Raw genomic sequence first — 23,744 nt, forward strand, 5'->3', positions numbered from 1 at the left:
TTAATCTCTCTCTTGAGTCAGCATTCTTTTCCTCAATTTGTTTTCTCCTTTATTCTATATTGCTTTTGAAACTGGAATGAAAACTGAATAAAATGAGGAGAGGGATGAGCAGATGGCAGCAGATAAGCAGAAGACATTATCACTACCATCGACAACCCAAAAATGAACCAGCCCCACTATTTATTTACTACAATGCTCATTTAAAAGGAAACAAGCATCTGAGTGCATCTGTTATGGAGATTTGTTCACTGAGGGCCCTTGACCTGTTCAGGTGCTCAGTCCAAATGTCCCTTCATATCACAAAGGCAGAATTGCCAGGAAACCTCTTCATTTACATAGAATTGTGCTAATTGTTTGCACAGCCCACCTTTAAATCACCGAAAAGGGGACAAGTCAGCCAATGCTCCTGCTCCCTGTGCCCATCAGGGCAGCCTCCAGCCCTGTTTGATGTTCATTTTTCTCATTTGTCATGGACAACAGAAGGTCCGAGGCAAAAAAACAGTGCTGGATGACCCCATTTTCACAGATCGGTATTGATTTTATATTCACATTTAAGAGTGCATCTTTAGTGTTAGCCAGCTCCAGCAATGCGCATGGGTGTAAATAAACAGATGGCTTTCCGGGTATACAGCTTATTTAAAGCATGGGTTTGCTTTAGACTTTTGAGATTAGTTGGCAACTGAGGTGTCACAATGCATGTGCCCCACTCCTCTGAAGGACTGGTGCTGAGAAGGTTTTGTGAGCAGTAGCTGAACGTCTCCACCATCCTATGGAGCACCCCAAGTTGTGCATGGCCAGTGATACAAGTGCGTACTGTCTTGAGGTCCTTAGGTTGAAAGCCACTGCCAGCCCGAGGCTTGTGGAGTTGCTATAGCTCTGCTTATCCAGAAATGTGTACCTTTTTCTTGTAAATATTTCCTGGTATACTATGATCACAATATTGAAAGATCTAATGAGAAATTTGTCCTAGAGTTTGACAGCTCTGCTTTTAATGTAAGAAAACAAACAGAGTTTACAAAAGGTGCCTAATAAAGGGGAACGTGTGACGCTCAGAAGAGAGATTTATCTGTTATTAAGGATTGAGATCTTCACACTTAGAAATGTAATGTGCAGGAAGGGGAAAGGAAGATAAGGGAAAATGGAGGATTTCCCAAAATGCAGAGTGTGGTAAGCTTCAAGGCACCGGAGATGTGGCAGTAATAACTGCAGTCCAAGTGATGTGAAAAAGAATAAACGAAGAAACTGAAGGCTGTGTCTGCTATATGACGTGCTGATACCATGCCATAGTTTGTACTATGGCATGAAATTATGAAATAGCATGAAATGCTAAGCAGAAATTGTACCGAAAGAATGATCTTGGGAGATCATGACTGAGGCAGATAAAGCAGGTTTGGAAAATATCTTGAAATTGCTTACCCCACAAGTTTCTCCCGAATCTAACCCCTTCAGCATTCAGTTAAGTACAAGCTATAGCTGTCTGAAAGTCTCAGGTGTTTCGCAGTAACAGTAGGACAGATCAATAATAAAAATGGAACTAGAGACGTTCCAGTGGGCTCAGCAGCATCTCAAGAAGAGTAGATGATAAGAACCACTATTGCTTTAATAACTTCTGCTTGAAAAAATCAATTTCTGACCATGGAATATGATGACAGAGAAGCAGGACAGATTGCTACTCACAGCAGACCTTCCCCTCTCCTTTAGAAGCTATTACAGTAAAGGGCAAGAGAAGCAAGAGGGAGACAAAAGCAAACACACCTTAACAATGATTGACCTATATCTCCTATTAATTCAGGCTCCCATTAAAAGCCAGTAAGAGGTTTTCTTCCACTAAGATCAAAGAGGTAAAACCTCACCTATAGCACAAAGTTTCAGACATGTTTCTGAGCCCTGAATGTGTATTTCAAAGAGATGAGAAGCAAAAAGAAATTAAGAAAGAGAAAAACATTAAGAGCGAGACATAAACAACAAATTGCTTGGAATACAGTTCTCTCTTAACTGTTCAATGTTTAACTCCTACCCAGATCAAACACCTTTTACAAAGAAAATGTTCTGGTTTTATCTTGGTTCCACTACCTCCTCACTTCTCTTCCAATATGTCATGAATAAATCATGTCATTCGTCTACCAAGCCCTTTACTGGTTGGTATAACCCAATCTGTAAAGTCATTTTGATTCATCTCTCCTCCACATCATTCTCAAATACATTTGTAAATCAGGAAATTGAAGTAGAAGTTTTGCATGTGTTTGTTCCTTTTCCAGAAAGTCTATCCCAATCAATAAATTGTGTGTTCAGTGTTTTGCTGTAGAAAAAACATCTCTCAATTTTTCCCAAGGACCAGTGATGAAAACAAATATTCACTGCAGAGCAGAGTTAGACCCCTTGTATAGGGCTATGAGGATCCTGAAGGCAGAGGAAGAAGACGTGGAGTCAGCCCTATGGACTGTTTGTGTGGGCCACAGAGGGACCAAGATCAAGGCCAGAAGACCTCATGGAAGGTGCAACTGAGCAGGTCCATCAGGTGATAGTAGAAGGTTCATGTACAAAGGAGAATAGGGCCACCATCATTGGAACAATGTATGAATAAAGGTATGGACAGACACTGCACAAGTGGAGTAGCTAGATTAATGCTCTTCCATCTAGAAAAATGTGGATTGAAAGGGTGTAAGTCAGAGGTAAATACAGTCATGAATGTTTGGGGAAAGTAGGTGGGGAATGGCTGTTTCATGGTGTATGAGAGAGGGGTACTAAACGAAATTGTCCATCAGCAGGTCTAAAATAAGCATAGGGAGGTACATTTCATGCAACGTATAAAGAAATGGTAGGGGTCATAGACCTGGAAGGTACAAGTGAAAGCCAAAATTATAAAAAGCTATCAGAATTATTAGAAAGAGGTAAGAAAAATTCAGAGTATAGGAATAAGATAAATTCAGTGGTTGGGTGTGTGGAATACTAGCTCATATGCGACTTCCATTTGAGGGAGCTTAGAAGATATTTCCACCATCACCAGGATATGCAAGATGCAAAGCCATGAAGTCATTTAGCTTTTTATCTTGCCCTAGTTTCTAGGAAGCTTCAACAGCTCTTCACCCAATTGGTAAAAAAGCAAGCAGGGTGTTAAAGACCAAAAAATCCTTCTTGTGTCCTGATAGCTATCGGTAATGTCAATTCATTGTTACTTGTAGATGCAACTAAAAAAGATAACAGTGGTGTGGGAGAGGAAGAGGAGAGGAGAATGCCTTTATCCTCGGAAGAAATTGAATGAAAACAATTAGTAAGATCTGAATATTCAAAACCTGAAGTAAACCCAGGAATACTTGGACATTTCTGTCATGAGTTTACAGGTGTTGAGGTTTTTTTATTTTTAATGGGGTTTTTTATGCTAAAAAGAAACGTGGGGATTTTTAAAGAAAACTTGTCTCAGAATTTAGCCAGTCCTGCTTGTTTTCATTCAGAGGGATTTCCTTCCCTCTGTCTTTGCTAACCAGAGCAGGGAGTTTCTGAATCACCCTGCAAGCGAAAAAAAGCCGCTTAGGATAGGTGTGAGCCATGTACCAAATCTTGCACAACTATACGGGCTAATCAGAAGGATCATTTGGCTAATTGCTTACAATCATTCCATTTCCATAATAGGCATGCCATCAAACCGTGCAGATTAGGAAATTAGAGAGGGCTTTGTGAACTCTAAAGAAGCATTTGCTTAAACCAGGAGCAGCTGCTGGGCCGGATGGCGAAGTCCTGTCCTACAACAGACATGATACTAGAAAGATGCAAAAGTGTACGGAGGAAGTGGAATCTCTCCTTGTGCTTTGTGTACATGATCATTAATTGCCGTGGCACGCTTCAAGCAGGTTTTCAAGGAATACAGGCAGAGGTAGCACATGAGGAAGAGCCGTGCTTTATTATATGTGCATATATTACGTATGCAGCAGTTTACGTTGACCTTGATGGCCCATCCTGTATGCTTAACTTTGCAGTTGGGTAGGGTTTAGTGTGCTGGAGGCTGGCTGGCATTGATCTTGGGAGAGATCCTGCTGATCTCGCTGGGGCTTGACCTGAAGCCACTAACACATTTGCACTTCTATGGTCAACACATCTGCAAAGAGGCAGAGCTCGTATCTCAGCCTAGACCAAGAAATGTGGGGATTTGATTAAACAATTACGGCCTGTTACACTACATGTGAACCTTTAAGGCACTGTTGCAGTAAAACTTACCAAAAACTGGTTGTTCAGGCCTGCAGCTTCACCCTTTGCCTTTCAATAGTGTTTTATGCCTTGACTGTCATAAACGCTGATATAAATGAGCCAAAGGTCTAACCTCATATTTGCACTTGTAACTCCCTTCTGTAAGCAATGGCTTTTATGCCACAGCATACTTTGGGCAAGCTGACTGGTTAGTTTCCCGTCCTGGTTCTCTGCCAGTATCAGGATTACCTCTGCACATTGTATTTGTCAGCTGTAGGGAACTAACTTTTTTTTTTCCCCTTTAGTTTCTGCACTGTTATTTTGCTCCCTTTGTACATTCATCCCCTCCTACCTGGCAGGGAGCCTCATGAAAAGGTCATCACCTTGTTCCCTTTAAAACCTCATCTTTAAACTCCTTTTTCCTGAGAGCTGCAAGGAGAGAAGAGTGCCGTGAAAGAGCTGGGCTGCTGAGACCCCTCTAATTGTCCCCCTGTGGTGCTTTGCTCAGGACTCAGATGCACAATCGAGTTATTGCATCTTAGCAATTACTGTGCGTCTGCCGAGCCAGTGTAGCTCCCAACATGCATGATTTACACCTTTGGCAGCCAGGGAGAGATTTCACTTAATTTACACTACAATGAAAACAGGTCAGCCTGGTTGCCTTACCCCCTTTGCCACACGTGGGGTCTCTGTGGATGAGCTGGAGAGCAGTGTATCACCGCAGCATCGGCAGCAACATCTCATAAGCGGTATCCCAGCCTCATGGGAGCATATGCCTGGTGCTTCTGCAGCAACTGTGCACCCCTGAAATGGGAACTAGGAATTTTGTCCTCTGCTTGTGACAGCACTCAGAAGAGGACTTCTCTTACATCCAAGGCTCCCATTTACAAGTGCACTTCTGAAATAACGAGACACTCTTGCACTTCCTAACCATCTTTGCATTTTCTAACCGTGGCCAAACTGAAACACAGGAGGCTCCATCTGAACATAAGGAAACACTTTTTTACTGTGAGTGTGACCGAGCACTGGAGCAGCTTGGCCAGAGAGGTTGTAGAGTCTCCATCCTTGGACGTTTCCAGGGTTATCCAAAAGCCATCTGGACATGGTCCTGAGCAACCAGCTCTAGGTGGCTCTGCTTGAGCAGGGAGGTTGGATCAGTTGACCTCCATAGGTCCCTTCCAACCTCAGCCATTCTGTGAGTCTGTGAAAGCAAGAAGCTGAGTTCTGGTAAGACATGTTATGAGTTTATTGTTATCATAGATGAGAGTTAGTTGTGGTTTTTTTCAAATGCAACTTTTTTATTTTTAATGGAACACATCATCTCATCAAAATGAATGTGGTTTTTAGGAGTAGATGAACTGGTTTGACAGCTGTAACTTTTCTGATCAAAATGAAATGCGAGCCCCACAAAAGGCAGATTACTTCATGACTGGGATAAGGAAAAAACTGTTAACCAATACCACCCTACTGAGCGGGACTCTGTTCACACCAGGGACTTGAACCTCCTTTTTCCACAACGTAGAGGAGAGCCTGGAGCACAAAGCTACTGGCAGTGGGATGCTTTCCAGCTCTCACTGTGAATCTCCTCCACTGTGCGCTGCTAATTATGTGTTACTGATTTGTAAACCCTTGGTCTTCTTTCTCATTAACTGTCCAGGAATACAGTTTAAAAAGATTTAGCCTCACTCTGACAGTAAATGGGAAAGTTTCAGAAACCTTGTGAACTTTCAAAGACTGGAGATGCCATTTCCAAGTCTCAAAGTTCTGCCTTTTCTGGTATTGCCACTTATGTTTTGCGGCTTCAACGTACTTCCTTAGTGTACCATTCTGGGGAGAATTTGTGTTACACAAAGTAGCAGGAAACACAAGTTAATGGGAGACGATTCTGGAAAACAGCATATAAAACTTCTGGTGCTTTGAACACTTTGCCTTCCCGTTAACAGAAGACCAGACTTTATCACCTCAGTTGTTGAGGAAACTGGGACCCAGGGAGATCACAAGAACTGGCTGCAGTTTCACTGGAGGTCTGTGGCAGAGCTGGGATTTGACCTTGTAACATAAAAATCTCAGTTTAATACTTCAGTCTAGAGTTTGCTGCCTGTAAACCTCAGGCTAAGAACTAAGCTTGTAAGGCACTTCTCCAAATTTTGTGTTCCTTTTCAGTATTGAAATTAATTTGTGAAGTAGTAGTAATTAGAAATGTTGTTTGCTCTGAGGAGAGACATCATCCATCATTCATCACTTGAGCAAAAACTGTGGTGTGGTAAAAATCTATGACTTCTAACCTTGTACTTTTTGCACTCTCAGACATCTGGTACGGAACACGATGGTTATTAGAAAGTTTTGTTGTATCACACCATGTGTGTGGATTTGCACATCAAAAAGTGACGTGAGCAGCAAAGGGTGGTAGAAAAACTTCTCTGGGAAGTGAGTTTCCCTAAAGTCAGGGACATTTTTATTATTTTTAATCCCGATGATTCTGTATCATTGTGCTTCCCTCTACCTTAGTTTCTACATCTGCTGAAGCATTAAGACACCTTTTGAGAGTATTCTTGAGACCAGTGAGAGGAATTACAAAAATAATCAAAACAAGTGTGAGGAAGTGCACTCAAAAAGAAGAAATAGGAGAAATATGAGGAAATCAAGCTGAAACAAGCACCCCTTAGTTCACTGAGAATAAGAAGCAAAGAATCAAAACCACTATGAAAGCTGAAGGCATTCCTAAACAGAGAGGAGTTTTGAGCAGGAAGTGGGAAGCAGAAAAGTTCAGATAATGGGATCCATTATAATGAAGAAGAAGTGACAGAAATTACATAACACCTCAAAAAGAAAAAAAAAAAAAAAAAGGACTGAACAGCCATCTCCTTGATTTGTTTACACAAGATCTCTTATGATCCCAATATGAACCCTGGTAAAAAGAAATGCAAACAATGGACATGCAGAAAAAAACTGGGGAACAGGAACCCACCAAACTGTGCTGAAGTTAATTTCTTTCGGAGTAGCTCATAAAATGAACAAAGGCGTCAGCGACTTCATGGAGATTAGATCCTGTAAAAAGAAATTGTGGGCTCAAGTTTTAGTGTCAAAATCCACCTGTCACGGAGATTCAAGAAGTGAATTAAGCCAGGGGATAGGCTGCTGCTGATTTCAGTGCAAGACAAGTCTATGGTTAGGAAGAAGTTCAGATGACTCAATTGTCAGAAATTGAGGTGATGCTTGAATATTTTCATGACTCATAGCTGCATAATTGATTTGGTCCTGTTTGCAGAGCTTTTATTATTCCTGTGTGCAAAGAACCCCGTTGTTGGAAATGTTTGCAAAGCACTTGAGTTTCACTGATGTAATTCTTCATCTAAGAAGCAAGTTTTGACTATTGTTTGCTCATTCTGGTTTATTGTACCAATCAGGGATGGCAGGCAGTTTTATGTGATAAATGACACCAAAGAAATGCCACAGTGATGTGATTTGTGTGAGATGGACAGGGTGGGAACAAGTGGTCAGAGTGGGTGCTGGGGGAATTTGCAATGTACTGTTGGATGTATTGCTGCTTTGTTATTTTTGCCTAACAAACATCTGTCTTGGCCTTTTGGACTGCAAACCTTTTAAGGTAAGGTCTATCCTGGTCAGATCGTTGGTGTTTCTTTCTTTTGCTTGATTAATGTCTGCACAGCCCCTAGGCAAACAGGACCCCTCCCAGTAACTGGTATCCCTGTTGCAGTCACACTGAACTTGCAGTTACTTTAGAAAAGAAAGGAGAAAATTAAATTTGGTAACCTGTGCTCTTGACAATAAATAATGCCCCTTACCTCTCTTCAGAGAAAGTTGATTCAACAGAGGAGTAGGCCCTACCAAGAACAAACCAAGTGGCTGCCACTGAAATAATTTTTAAGGACAATGCACATTTCATAGACCAACTTTGAACAACAGATGAGTTCTAATAGTCATCCAGATCAGAGGTGTCCAAGCAGCTAATTGCATTCCGAATGGAAATACGGGTTTGAGGTCCAGCTGGGACAGGAAGCAGAGATACCTTATGAAGTGAGAAGTGCTTTGCTTGGTGTACACTGGACAGCCCCCTTACAATCCTGGATAGACCGGGATCTGTGGAGTACCAGAGGCATGAGAACTTCACAGTTTTATCAGTTTTGACTGAAGGAGAGAGATGTCCTTATGTTAATTAAGGCTCTCTTCAGCCCGTTGGAGGCCCTAGGCACTCAACTTGCTTAAGAGCCCAGGAAATCTTCCTGCCTTTGAGTATACACATTAAAACAGGCAATACAGGGTGTCAGTATCTGGTTTTTCTCCCCTCATAGCCAAATTTTGAAGTGTTTTTTTCTCAGACAAGAGTGCAGTAGATGTCCCAGGAAGCACATTTGATCAGGGCTCTGCTTGTAGGCAAGGTCTGGGTTTTGAGGACCATTCAGTTCCCAGACCTCCGACCTTACCTACATAACATGAAACGAGCAGTGTATCTATCACTGTCTTGGCTTCTAGCAAGCGAAGTGAAAGACATAAATACTCTGTTTAGATGAAAAATTTTCCAGGAACAAAGGCGATATGACAATAATGCTCTCAAACAATATTGGTGCAGTGCTAACAACCAACAGTCTCAGTACAACTGGCATTATGGTACCATTAGAAGATATGTTTTGTGGGTACCTCAATATTAAAATATACTTGGTTTTGAGGTCTGAACTTTACGACCCAATGGGTCCCTCACATTTATGTGTTTGGTGCAGTATGAGCACTTCGTAACAGAGAAAAAGAATGAGAATTTTGCTCTTAAGTGTTATAAGAAATGAGCTCTGCCATTTGGATCAACAAAAGGCAGTCATTTCTTTAACAACAAGCTGAACATTTCTTTTTAAATCATGCTTTTCTCTTTTCTTTCAGGGAACGTGACCAGGAATTGTACAAGCCAGGGCTGGACGGATGTGTACCCTGCGCCGTATGCCGTAGCTTGTGGATATGATTCCAACAGCACTCCAGGGGATGAGGTTTGTAAACCTGGGTGTGTAGACAACAATATTTACCAGGGATCAATATCAGAATCATGTGATCCTCCCATGCCCAATTTTTTGCATTCTCACTCCGATTCCTCAAGAAGGAAGGATCCTCTTGAGGGTCCCTGGAAGCAGAGATCAAGTGTCTGGGCAAAGAGTCGATCCTCCCTTTGATTTCCAGGGGAGTGGCAGGAAATCAGCACCTGAGAAGATCAGACCTGTGTCTCTGTGATGCCCGTAAGTTCAGGTTCTTTATCTTCCATGTTCAACTTTGAGACAAGCCCTCCACAATTTATATTTATCCTTAAGTAGATGTGGTAATTCCAGTATTTCTAGACCAACATAAGCATCAAAAAATCTAAAGGGATAAAAGCACATAACTCACCTGCCATCAGTGCTGCTCTGCTGATCTCAACCAGCTAAAGATCTAGAAAACTGCAGGGAACACACAAATTTTCATGCAATGTTACCAAATTTTGTAAGAAAATCCACAAGCTCTCTGGGGTACTGCCTGTGTGTAAATTAATAATGACTGACATAGGTATAATTTTTATAGGTATAAGCTTTATAGAGTATTGTCATTACACAAAAAGGAGTTTGTTATTGGTTTAGTGTATTCTAAGACACGAAGAGTAAAGTCTAAAGAGGATAACAAAAATTGTTTGAAGCAAGATTCGTCTCACCTAACCGGAAGTTCAACATCTAGTCTAAACTGGTCACCTATAGCTGTCCCACAGACAACAAGAAAAAACTTACGCTAGAGAAGAATTATATTTAACTGCAACTATATATTTATATTAAACCTATGCCAATGCTTTTTTTCTGCTGTATGACATATATCAGTGTTCATGAATGTTAGACATAGGAATCTCAATAATAAATAAATACATATGGTGAGAGGTCTTTCTATATAGTCACACAATACCAGGGCACTCAAAGAGTTAATGGAGAATCTGAACAGAACTGAGCCAGCCTTAAGAGGGAAAGAATACAGAAAATAGCAAAGGGGAAGTTGTACAAAGAATTTCAGAGCTCTACTGAAGAGGGCCTTAGTCTGCCTTTGAGGCCAGCCACCACTTCACATCCTCAAGTGTCCCATTCCTCAGATCGAGTTGTGTGGCACCAGCTGCACATTGCGAAAGCCATTGTTACGGGTCTGCTCCAGGAAGGTCCTCCGTTGAGAGCTGTGGTTTATGTTCCAGATGCAAAGGGGATTTGGGAATTCCTGGGACATGCTTTGGCTACCCAATGGATTGCAGTGTTGCCAGAGTGCCGCGTTACCAAGAGAACACGTATTGTGTTCTTTTAATTCTTTCTTAATTATTTTCTCTTGATTTCCACGGTTTTGTCATGCTGTTTAAGTCTAATTTGTGTGAAAGGTGGCTGAAGGAGGTGAACATGCAGTACTAGCCTATGAAGAATAAAAGATTTTTGTTGTTGTTAAATCAGCTGTCAGTTTGGGGAGGAAGAAGTGAAGGGAATAGAAAAAAAGGAGAACAGCAGGCTGTATGGGACATGAGGTCCAGAACAGACTCATAACCTTCCATGCACTTCATGCACTTTTATTGCCTGCCGGTCTCAAGTCAGAAACAAGAAGAAAAGTATGAAAAATAAATAAAGGCTGTGTGTCAAATTTTAGTTGTGAAGTCTGGCAGTCCCTAAGAAGCAGATGATGTAAGCACCAAAGTAGTGCACTTATGATCTTTCCAGTGATAATGATTCCTTCCCCAACTTGACCTTGAAAACCCACGTATTAGCAAATGGGGAGGATTGTTTTGCTGTCCCAGTGTCAGCTGTGATGCACAGCTTCTCCCTCGTGTGCCTCCATCTGATCAGAGGGGCCCACCCTATGTGTCACCATAGCCTCTGTCTGAATATGGTGAAGAAAATATACACCTCCAGAGGTCAGTTCACCCCACATTTTTCTCCAAAGGGACCTCTTTGGATTTACTCTAGAGGGAGCCAAGATGACTTTTGGCTAGGTGATGTGAAGCCAAAGCATGTTTGGGTGCAAGGTTACTGAAAGACTTGTTATCAGTATTTCTGTTCTTTTTCTCTTATAAATGTAAATGTTTCACATTCTAATCTCAGTTACCTAGGGACAAATGTAGCTGTTACTGAACAGAAACTAAGGAAGTTAATTCTCAGTTAATCTTAGTTTAGCATCTACCTTAACTAGTTGTTCTTATCACGTTCCTGTGAAATTAAAGAGACTTTTAGAAGTCAGACAGAGATTGATGAAATTGTCTCATTTCATATTGTAAATCCATCTAGGTCTACAGCTAGAACCCAGGCATCCTGGCACGGATTTTCTTCACTTCTCTAAATCCCTCTTTTCTCTAATAAGAATATTTTAGTGATCTGAGTGCTGAGTGAAATTCCAATTCCATTTATTATCTAGGGTAAAATTCTCTGTTTTTCTATCTGTAAAATAGGAAGTGATTGTCATTAGCAAGTGCAAATGAAGAGTGAGAAGTCATTTTGTGTTGTTTCCGGAACAGAGATGACCCCACATGCTACATTAAAGCTGAATGCAGAGCCATCTCTGTACGTAAGAAAAATTGATCATCATAAAAGAGAAGGGCAGGGAATTATTTGTTGAATAACACCAAGATCTTTCTGTGCATAACTGGCTCCTGTAAATAACTCTAAGAAGGAAAAGGCCCATACCTAGTCATGCTGTAACAGTAACTGTAAACAGTTTCCATCCACCACCCCACAGCTGACATCTCCTATGATATCTCTTAATTCCCTTTCCCCCATTTCTCTGCTCTCCTAAATATAGTGTGGGACAACCTCTTCCTCAAACTCAGTCCCCTACCACATGCTGCCTCCTTCTGCTGGTTAGGTCTTACCTGGAATATTGCTATCAAGAAAGAAACCAAATAATAAAAGAAAGACAAAATCAGCATGAAGGAAGTTGACTGCTGTCATTGTGAAAGTCTCAGCTGCCTTTGGGACAGAGGCCAGAGCCCAGACTCAAACAAGAGTGTAATGAGCTTTGGGTGGGATCTGCAGGACAGTGGACTGGAAAGGTGGAACCTCTGCTGTTCCTTACTGCAGTGCAAATCACTCTATGCAGTACAGATGAGTGAGGCTTAGGTATGACCATACCAAACTGGGTGACTCCATCACCATAGCAGCCTCCCTGGCATCATATGGGCGAGGCAAGGTAGATAAATTGGCCTGAAACCCTTGCTATGAATTATATCAGCAAAGCTCTTGCTGATGTGGATTCCCTGAATGGGGCTGTAAAGACATAGTGCTTTTAGTCACCTCTGAGATCTGTGGTCTAAGAAGTAATATAGATATGACCAGTGTAACCTTTGCGCTCTCTGAAAGCTCTGTCTTGTTTTAACACCCCTCCAAGCTGGCTTGTGCAAATGCTAGAGGATTACTACTCATCTCAGCCTCACTGGTTCTGTAAAGTACCTAGTACTTGTCAAGGCCTATGAAAATAGCATATAAAAATGTCAACCCTCACTGTTATTAAAGAGTTTTTCCCAAACAAGATTGGGCTTAGGTTTTCTGTCTACACTGATCTTTGCAGTTTAGGTTGTTTGGGTTTTTTTAGAAAATGGTGACAAAGAAGGCAGAGGAGGGTCAATCAAGGGCTGGAAAAATAAGATGCTCCACAAACGGAGTTAGATTCTCATAAAAACTTGGGTTTTTCAGTGATAAAACAAATGTCCAAATACCAACTGATCTTTTGACCTTTTTTTAAGCTGAGAATCAAAATATATTGATTTGGAGTGTTGCTGGAGAGCCTTAGGAGAGCTGGAGTTTTGTTGCCTTAATTCCACATTTTATTTAGACACAGATTCCCTGTTGGATTTAAGTCCCATGGTGCCCCATGCTCAGGGATTCTCTCTGTGTGCTGTCAAAGAGAAAAGCCATGAACTCATTTCCAACTTAACATATATTTCTGAATTAATATATCTGTAAATTCAGTGAGAACATCTTAAGTTTTTACTTGCCGAAACACAATGCCTAGCTTCTACAAAAACAAACCCATTTCCAGACCAGTGCTGTCCTCAAACTTTATTAATAAGATGAGGCTCATCATACGTACCACCTCAGAGCCAATGTGTCAGCGCGGTGTTTAACTGAACGTTACTCATTCTTGTTCCACAAGGTTATAACCGTGTAGCTGTCTCTGCAAGTGTCAATTCAGACTCCTTCCTGTCTGCACTTTTCCCTTGTGTAACTGTAACCTGGTTTTGGAGTGATCCAAGCTCTACTGCAATCGGACACGTTCTTATTCACACCAACGGTATCTGAATCATGTACTCTACTGGATGTAATTTTAAAGGGTGAAGGAGTTGGAGATTTTTTAAGAGAATGGAGTAGGATGATTTCCTTGTCTCACCAAGAAAGTCACTAAAGGCTCAGTGATGGTATATTTAGGAATGCATGTTGGCAGCTTTTTGAAAGACCTGTTTTGTTTCTTTCCTTCACATTAGCAAACGGCATTCTACGGCACAGTCAAGACCGGCTACACCATTGGATATACCTTATCGCTCATTGCTCTCACTGCTGCTATGATCATTTTATGTCTCTTCAGGTAAGACCATGAGCAAAAAAAGCACAGTTAAGGGGGTGACTCAAAGTACATATTGGCTATCTAAGTTATAGGCTATAAGTGTTACACATGGATGCAAAAGACTTCTGTCAAGTTTCAGTTGGACGGGGGAGGAAAGTTCCTCCATCTTAAGGTACCACTGTTTTCTGGTATGTTCTTCATGGCCTTTGTGTGAGAGTTATAACCCAATCCAATTATTTAGGTGGGATTCATCTCACTAAACTGATTGTTACATGATGGATCTCTGTATTAGAGGACATTATCCCATCATCTTATTATAGTCCACAGAGATCTAGTCACTATGGTGTATATGGATACTATGGAATGATGCATTTCTACTAAAATAGGTATCCAAAATGTTACAGATGAATCACACCCCAAAACTGCCGCCCAAAGTCTATTTCAGAAGTGCTTCCTGCTATATGTCATATATATATATAGACATAGACACCCAGAGCCATTTTAGACATTCTGGAGTCTCTGAGATGTCCACAAGGGTAGCAGATATACTACGAACCTTCAGGAGATCCAGGCCCTTAGGGATTGATGGGCAGATACTCTACAGCATATCAAGTGGCATTAGTTGCCTAGACTGCAGCAAATGAATTAATCCTCAGTCTCCATTGTTTATAATAGATTCAGGCATCTAAATTTGGGTGCCTCCAATGAAGGAGTCTGCATATAAGGTAACTGCCTATTATAATGTTGTTTATGTATAGGGAGAACAGCACAAAGCAGACCTCCGTGAGATGGAGGAACCTTCTAGATGTGATTCCATCTCCTCATGCCACTCTCCAGTGGCTTCCCTGGAATGCATTACATGGTTGTCCAATTTGTCACAGTCTGGTCCAGACATCACCCCCAAAGAAAGCTGTAGGAAACAGCATACATTCTAGGGTAACTCTCACACTTATACCAAGACTGGCCTCACCCTTCAGGATCTTTGCACTTCTCAGTACATGCACTCTCTCCACTCTTCTTACAAGGGAGGAGTGAATCAGACACACATGCAAGTTATCTCATCTCAACAACGTACAAGGTGACAGCCGAGCTGGTGAAACTGTTGGTGTTCACGCTCTTCATTTGTGGGAAAGAGCGTAGTTTAGTTTACCTTCGCCTGCAAGTACAGAGGACTCAGCTCGGTCACATTATCTTGCCGTTGTCAGAGATTAAGAGCATAAACTCTGCCAATGCACAGTGACTCATTAAGAGGTGGTAATTTGATTGTGTTGCTGAGTGAGGTCTGTTGCGATTCTGGTGACTGTACAAAGTACCCATTTCCAGAGTATTTCGCTTTAGCTGATGTAAAGTCTTCATTGAAAAAAAAGACCTACTTGATCAGAATTCATCTTCAAAATATTAGTGGGCAAGGGACAGAAAAACCCTGGTCTTGTTCTCAATATCATTAATAGCTAGTCATTTTAAGTGAAAATATAGTTCATATTGCTCCAGAAAGCCTGTAATATGTGTTACTTTTGACAGCAGCTGCTAAGAATTTATTTCTCTTACTGAAGAAACATTTCACTTTGAAAAGAATTATTGCAGTACAAACATTCTGTAGAAAACAGACCTTTATCATGCGCACAGTTTTCTCAGTCAAAAACATTTCTTTTCCAGTGGAGAGCAGTGTGATGGACCTGTTTTCTGTCATTCTGTATTTTGACCTTTTTTTCTGACAATTGGAAAAGCAGCAACACTGCTGCAGATGTATGGATTGCCACATGTTTTGCGGATTTAAAAAGGCTTAAGTGGATTTGTGGTGATTTACATCAGAACACAGTCTGTCTCAGGGTTTCTAATGTTTAATTGTAAGTCTATGTCTTGGCAGAAGAAACATGTAAATAGATAAATAATGCTTTTCAGAAGCCTTGCTATGCAGAAATGTTGTTTCATCTCTTCCAAACAGAAAACTACACTGTACTCGAAATTATATTCATATGCACCTCTTCATGTCCTTCATAATGAGAGCCATCGCAGTCTTCATAAAAGATGTCATCCTATTTGAAAGTGGAGAATCTGAACACTGCTTTGTGAGCTCAGTAAGTAGCCGTGCACATTGAAGTTCCCACCTTATTCTGTTCCCCCTCTTAAACAATGCACCAAAAATTACCTTGCAAATGCATGTGAGACAGTACTTTGGGAAGATTTCAAATTTTTTTCTCATTTGAAAGAAACAAAAACATGATTGCTGCAGTTTAATTTGTACAGAAAAGGCATAAAATAAATTAGCAGGATCAGAAGTTCATAGGCATCTTGTCTCTTCTGTGGTCAAACCTACAACCGAGATTCTACAAGATTTTGGGGCTCCTGTCAGTCCTTTGTGCATCTCCCAGTCCCATGATAATTTCTTGGATATCCTGGTCAAAGGAGACTTGCAGTCCTGTGTTTAGGGATTCAATAAAACTTTTCCATTCAGTGAGGGTGGGAGTCAGATCCAGGTTCACATAACTAACTTAAGGTATCTATGGAGTAAGTACCTATACACGAGCTACGTACGTAAAGTGCAACCAGAGTCAGTCGAGCTCTAATTAATATACTCACTGGAGTCTGGAGAGCTGTTCACCTCACTTTGAAAAAGGCATCTGCATTTGGATGGCTCTCTGGGCTCACTGAGAGTTTAGGCAGGAAATCTATGTGTAGACATCACTGTCTATTTTTCATCTGGATCTGTATCCCACGCGAGCTGTCTGCAACTGTAAGATTTCTCCACTGGGATGATAAGTGAGGTGAATAAAGGAGCTTGGATATTTTTTCACTTTCAAACTCAGTGTTATCAGCTGGAGCAAACATTATGGAGGGAGAAGAGCTGTTTATCTGAAGGCCATATTGATGTAAGAGGACACTAGTCACGAATAAATTTAGACAGGAAATTGAAAATTGAAATCACCAAAAGAAAGAGTTGTGATCAGAAGTCATCCAAAAAAAAAAAAGGAACCTTCCATTATAAATTCGTAATGTTAGATGAGCTGCTTGCTGGTAATAGCAGGGGACTGGGCACCGCAGTCCAGCAGATCCCTTCTGGACCTGTTTTTTTATGTCATACAGCAGCAGAAAAAGATTCTCTTTTCCATCCACCCAATTTCATCCTTGCCTTCTGGCTTTTCTGTATCCTTACACTGAGTCCTGTCCCTGCTGCTGCAATGACCTTTCTGCTTGAGCACCCCTCAGTTGATATGGGAGAGCAGCCCGCTCCCGGCTGTCCCCTGAGAACTGTCCGCAGCACAACGCGCTCCAGTGACCCGCTGGGGTTTTTCCCCTCTGTGGTTCACAGGGATCCGTATTCTTCAGCGATGGGGTTTTATTGTGAAGGCCCATGAATGGTTAGAATGACATATAAATGGGAATAAACAATTGCCCCGTGTCTGCTGCCACAGGTAGCTGGCCATGCTAATTGGCAGAGGAGCCAAGAACCCAATGAGCCATGGAGTTTGAACTAACCTCTCACCCCTGCGGGAGCTGGCACTGGGTCGTGACTGAGGCACGGCTGCAGAAAGCTCTGTGAGAAGTGGTTGCTTCAACCGTCCATCCAGAAACACTTCTGTGTATAAATACAGGACCTCGTCCCACAGAATCGGCAGCTCCTGGAAGACAGTGTGCTTTCAGGCAGACCCGTGGCTACCACCGCTCTGTGTGTATCTCCCCATCGGAGGATCTTCATGTTGCGTGCCAGCTCCGGGTGAATGGCTGGATGATACACAAGGGTTATAAAAACAGGTGGAACAAATCTGTCTCTGCCACACTAGGCTAGGCATCCCCCCTGCGAAATCTGCACCTGTCTTAACCCAAAATTTTGGACAAGCTTTTAGGTCATAGGGAAAAAATACCTACATGAAATGCAGTCAAAATGCCTCTCCTAATATTCATCTGTTTGCAGAAACGGTTATAAAGTCCATTGTGTTTATGTGGGTTTGCTGGGGTTAGGATGGCTTGAGTTAGGTTAAATAATTTATTTGTTTCTGCTTTGAACTTGCAGGAATAAGTTTTGACTTGGGAGACCTGAGTACAAGTTCATATACCCAGGGCCTAATACACAATTTACTGAAGGTTTTGTGTATAATGGCTAGATATGGCCTTGAGCTCATTCAGTCTGAGGAGAGGTTTGGACAAACAGTTCAATTTACTCTCACCACTATGCTGTTTTAGAAGAGGCAAAACCAAAGCAATATCAGTGTTTTATTAGAAGAGAAAGTACTGCAGTTAGTTCCTTTAAGGAAAAAGTATAAAGGCAGCCCGCTTCCACAACAGATTCAGGGCTATAAAATCCAAATGAATCCAGCATTTCTGATGAAGGAACAAAATTCCTGAATTTGGCATTACCTGTTTGCAGTAAGAAGACTTCAAATTATGTTTCAAGCACCAGCCACACAAAAATATTTTAAGTTCTCCACCAACAAATGTGTCAATGTTCCAATCAAGTAGGAACTCCACTACACATAGGTGTATATGTAATCGAAAAAAAATTGTTCATAGGCTTTGCCGCAACGGCATTTTTACTTCATTTTATCTAGCATGGGAAATCTTGGTTACAGTGTTAACTTTATGCCATTTTAAACTCAAATGGTTTTGGATTACCGTTGAGTTCAACATAAGCACCCTGAAAAATTAAGTTTGTTGGGCATTTCTATGGGCCACAGAGCCTGAGAATGTGGCAGTAAGCACTTCAGGGCTAATGTAGCCAAAATACATGTGATGAGGATCACTGAGCCATCACATGAGCCAGAACATGCACCATGCACTGGGTGATATTTACAGAGTGATGTGTGGCACCTGTAGCCTCCTGGAATTCCTTGGTCATTCTTTCTTGATAAATCCACTCCTGGTGGAAAGAAAAATCTTGCCGGTTGGGTGAAAAATTCAGCCTGTTTTCATGGGGCAGAAACCTTGAGTTGGCAGGCAAGGCTTGTTTTTATAGCTGAATGTAGCAGTCTTAAGCGATCATTGATCCCAGGACCTGCACAAGGTGGCCCTGGCCTTTTGTCCTGCAAATGTCCCTCATCCTTTCTCCTCTCCCCAGTTGCCCAAATCAATTAGGCTTGTTCTCAGGCACAATGGGGATCGACTGACTCATGTAGAAGCAGGTAGACTGACCTTCAGAGAAGCCGCACCCTCCAAAATCCCACTGTGGGATTTTCCAGTGGGGAAAAAATCACTGAAGGGACCTTGAATTTTCTGGAGGGGTAGAAACAGCAGAGGAGCCTGATGGCCACATATACACACAGCATATTGCCCAAAGTACCAACAGTCATTAGTAGACACCAAAACCACTTGCGCTCTCTCTGTCATGCCTTCAGTCATAAAGTCTGTCTGTAATTATGTGTAACTGAATCATCCTGTTGGCATAAATTGCTTAGAAACAGGCATATTCTCGAGCGTGTTAGTCAGTCTGGGCTTTAAGCACTCAGATGTAAAGGTGATAGGCTAGGAGAGGTCTGTGAAATCAGCCACTCTGACTTCTTCGATAACTATTCATTTTCATTTGTTCAGGATACATTCTGTTCAGTAATCGGTCATTTCTGATGGAAAACTCACCACATGGGGCTTTATTACATCCAACGATTACACATACTGCATGAAAAATTATGCCACTTTCCAGCCTGTATTTGCCTGCATTCTTCTGGGGTTTTTTCACTGACAGACTCAAGAGGCCTCCTTAAAAAAACCTACAAGTTTTAGTTATTCACATTAGATTTCTTAGGCCTAGTGACCTTCCATCTTGGTATTCCCATGCTTTGTCTTCCCCTTTCCTTCTCTCCATGGAGAACACCTTGGGAAACACAGTACCCAAAACAGCAAACCTGGTAGAAGGATTGAACCGAACACTTCACTTGTCATTTCATTTGATTTTTTTTTGGGTTTATTGATGGGTTTTGATACAGTTTCATTACTGTAACATCTGGATAACATAATGATGAACCACGTACATTTCCAACCTAGCTGAAGACAAAGAAGCCAACAGTTTGATATAAAGAAAGATCAGGCTCTACAGGTTGAATTCATAGAACCATAGAATCATAGAATACTTTTGGCTGGAAGGGACCTTCAAAGGTCCTCTAGTCCAGCCTCCCTGCAATGAGCAGTGACATCTTCAACTAGAGCAGGTTGCTCAGAGCCCCGTCCAACCTGCCCTGGAATGTCTCCAGTGATGGGGCATCTACCACCTCTCTGGGCAACCTGGGACAGGGTTTCACCACCCTCAGTGTGAAAAATTTCTTCCTTCTATCTGCTCGAAATCTCCCCTCTTTTAGTTTAAAACTGTTACCCCTTGTCCTATCGCTACAGGCCCTGCTGAAAAGTCTGTCCCCGTCTTTCTTATCAGCCCCTCTCAGCCCTGGCAGCTGCAGGAAGGTCTCCCCGGAGCCTTCTCTGCTCCAGGCTGAGCCCCCCCAGCTCTCCCAGCCTGTCCTCCCAGCAGAGCTGTTCCAGCCCTCGGAGCGTTGCTGGGGCCTCCTCTGGCCCCGCTCCAGCAGGTCCATGTCTCTCCTGTGCCGAGGGCTCCAGAGCTGGACGCAGCCCTGCAGGGGGGTCTCCCCAGAGCGGGGCAGATGGGCAGAACCCCCTCCCTCGCCCTGCTGGCCACGCGGCTTTGGGGGCAGCCCAGGACATGGTTGGCTTCTGGGCTGCGAGCGCACATTGCCGGCTCATGTCCAGCTTTTCATCTACCAGTACCCCCAAGTCCATCTCAGCAGGGCTGCTCTCCACCCCTTCATCCCCCAGCCTGTGCTGATACTGGGGGTTGCCCCAACCCAGGTGCAGGACCCTGTACCTGGCCTTGTTGAACCTCCCGAGGTTCACATGGGCCCATTCCTTGAGCCTGTCCAGTTCCCTCTGGATGCCATCCCGTCCCTCAGGCATGTCAACACCACCACTCAGCTTGGTGTCGTCTGCAAACTTGCTGAGGGTGCACTTGATCGCACTATATTGTTGATGAAGATGTTAAAGAGTCCTGGTCCCAATACAGACCCCTGAGAGACACCATTTGTCACCGATCTCCATCTGGACATTGAGCCATTGACCCTCCCCTCTGGATGCGACCACCCAACCAAATTCTCATCCACTGAATAGTCCACCCATCAAATCCATATCTCTCCAATTGAGAGAGAAGGATGTTGTGGTGGACCATGTCAAAGGCCTTACAGAAGTTAAAATTAAATTTTTCACAGTGAGGGTGTTGAAACACAGGACCAGGTTGCCCAGAAAGGTGGTAGATGCCCCATCCCTGGAAACATTCAGGGAATATTCAGAAAATTCATATTATATTTTCAGTGTGAATTTTTTTTTTTCACATGTGGTTCCTCAGGCCCAGTTGATAACAGCTACAGACCTCTAAGTGAACTTTATGTATAGAATTTGAAGACACACATTTTCTTTTCCAGCACACCTCCATCTGAGGCTACTCAGATCCATATTCTCTGCCTCATGTGGGACTGCCCCAGTACGCAGGCTGTTGGAGAGATGGAAGAGTATAAGCCTTCTATGCACTTGTGTGAAAATGAAATGGATTTTAGAGTCTCAGCCCTTTCACTGGGTTACGTCCTCTAGGAAAGACGTCTACTCCCACCTACACAGGGGAGGGTGAGCTCTTCTTAGCAGCACAGATGGGCATCTGCTGAACTTTGACTGACTGGCTTGGAGGAAAAGCCTGGCAGGACTCTCTCTAAAGACACTATAAATCTTTCCCTTGGAGTTGGGTCAGTCCCCAAAATGTCAAAATACATCAGCTGACACTTTTTCAGTATCTCAGCCCATTGCTCCAGAATTGCACCCCATCCACTGAGTTCAATGGGACCATCCAGGCACAAAGGTGCTGCCTGAGATAAGGAAGTGCTTTACAGTCTGTCTTGCCATGGAAATGAGGCCCAATGTGAAATGAGGTCCACCTTGTTTTGCTCAGCTGTGTAGAGTGAAGGAGACCCTAGCTCTTCCCACCTAATAGGTAGCAGCTGCATTTGGTTTTCATCCCAAGGAGCAGCACAAGGAGCAAAGGAAAAATCACTGCTTGTGTGAAGTAGAAGTTTCTCACTGTGCTCTTCCACTCATGTCTGACCTGAACCACCTCAGTCTGTATACAAATTCCTGTGAAACCCAGCCAAATGTTTCCTGTTGGCTTCAGGAGATGGCTTTCCTGTTCAGGCTTCAGTTGCAATTGACTGGCTTCAGTTCTTCTTTCTGAGCTTTTTGAGAGCATTTGATTTCTACTTAGGAATCTGCTGAAGATCTCTGGGATGTTGCCATCATAACACAAACCTAACACAGCCATCTCCTTGGTCTACGTTTTTGCCATTGGGTTAGAGAAAGAGATTTGCATCTGCCAGACAACTTCTGTGGAATATTGTCCCCATATCTGCTGATACCTCCATATTTGTTGATCACTGCTACAATCTAAATTTTGCAGCAGAACAAATGACAGAGGGGAAAGAAGAAAAAAAAAAAAAATCCTTGAGAAAGCTCCTGTAAATGATACAAAGAAGTGAAAAACAACAGAAAGAAAACGGGGGAAGGAATGGAGGCTTATATGTTTGCCAATCCTCTTTCAAGTCTCACACCAGCACCTTCAATTTCACTTCACCGAAGTTATTAAGACACTTCTAGAAAGAACCATAAAATGGAGACAAGGTGGTGAGGAAGAGACAAAGAGACTAGAGCTACATTCCTTAATTAGCAGAGGCCCTAATGGTGAAAATATTACCCAAAAATACAAAATGAAAATAATAAATGCCTCAAATGTGCTTTCAAAAATCAGTGCCAGAGTTAACTTAAGGATTTAGCAACAAGTTCAGTGAATGAAGGGTGTGTGAAGTAATGAGAAGCTATAAATAAGAGGTTTGGGACGTTAACTGTCCATGGCCAGTAGCAGCCATGAGCAGGGGAGACGGACTAACCATCTACCTAGACTGTTTTAATGTTCTTGTTTGGATTTTGAAATTGTCCATAGATACACCATCCAGGAACGTGTTATCTCATCATCTCTTCTACAAAGAGGAGGTCTCTACCTACCTAAGCTCTCACTGACATTTCTGAAGCAGGCCTAAGTCATGTCATACACGCCATAGGCAGAGGGCCTGAACACAGGTCACTGCTATGGAGCTGACGGCAAACAGTAACTTCCTTCTGTATTTCTGAGGCAGCAATTTATGGCTGCCACACTTGAAGCTTTGGTTGCTGCACCATACCCTTCACAGACACTCAACCACAGGGCTGGCAGTAGCAAGTAAAGTATTAAAGAGTTTGGGAAGAAGGTTGTGTTGGGAGCTGAAACTCTGCTACGTGGATATGGCAGAAGGAAACATCAGCTTCAGGTTTCAGTTTGGGAAGAAAGGAACATGCAGTGATGGAGCGTGACAGGAACCTTGACTGTCAGAGAAACTAAAGGTGAAGCATCATCATTTTGAGACAGGGAGGCAATGCACGGCAGAGAGGATGAAGCTAGACACTTGGCATGTGGTGCTGGAGGCATGCCAGGCTAGCAAGTGAGGAAGGTCCATCCCACGGGATTGGGATTCTGCTTTAGAGAGATGGAGTCTGCAGTGAAGGGTGGGAGAAGTGGGAAGAGGCTGGGTTTCAGCTGTAAGTTGGCCAGCATGGGCATCCCTACACAGAAGAGAAACAAGATATTCACCGACTAGTCCCACAACAGAATCAACGGGAAGCAACAGAGGAAGAGCTTGATGGAAGCTCTGACGAGGCTCCCTCCCTGACAACTGGCCACAGGCCAGTCCCACAGAGGATGGATGAAGTGATCCATTCCTCCAAGGAGAAAGTATCAGATTCTGGGTTATGCCCCTTCTGGTCTGTGGACTGTTCATATCAGGCATCCTTTGAGAGGGTCTGGACCATGGGGACCAAGCTCTAACATGGTTTTACATAGTTTTGCTTGGATGAGTTATCCCCTTGCCTTCTCCTTTGCTCCTGGAAATAACCCAGGAGTGAAGGCAGAAAGTTAGACTGTGGAAGAGCTCTGGAGCAGGCACTTCCTTTGC

General features: G+C 42.7%; 1 protein-coding gene across 2 annotated transcripts in view; it reads left to right on the forward strand.

Annotated features, from left to right (window-relative positions):
* The window catches only part of LOC309402464 (vasoactive intestinal polypeptide receptor), a gene marked incomplete at its 3' end in the record, with an annotated part of 125,205 nt that overhangs the window by 75,704 nt on the left and 25,757 nt on the right, over positions 1-23,744 (forward strand). For both annotated transcript variants that reach the window (XM_081996303.1, XM_081996302.1), the window contains 3 exons: positions 9,076-9,179; positions 13,649-13,749; positions 15,674-15,806. In XM_081996303.1, coding sequence (XP_081852429.1) covers positions 9,076-9,179; positions 13,649-13,749; positions 15,674-15,806 — 338 coding nt within the window. The remainder of the gene's footprint in view (positions 1-9,075; positions 9,180-13,648; positions 13,750-15,673; positions 15,807-23,744) is intronic.

This window comes from Phaethon aethereus (assembly GCF_964289735.1).
Source record: "Phaethon aethereus genome assembly, chromosome: 2".
NCBI classification, from domain to species: domain Eukaryota; kingdom Metazoa; phylum Chordata; class Aves; order Phaethontiformes; family Phaethontidae; genus Phaethon; species Phaethon aethereus.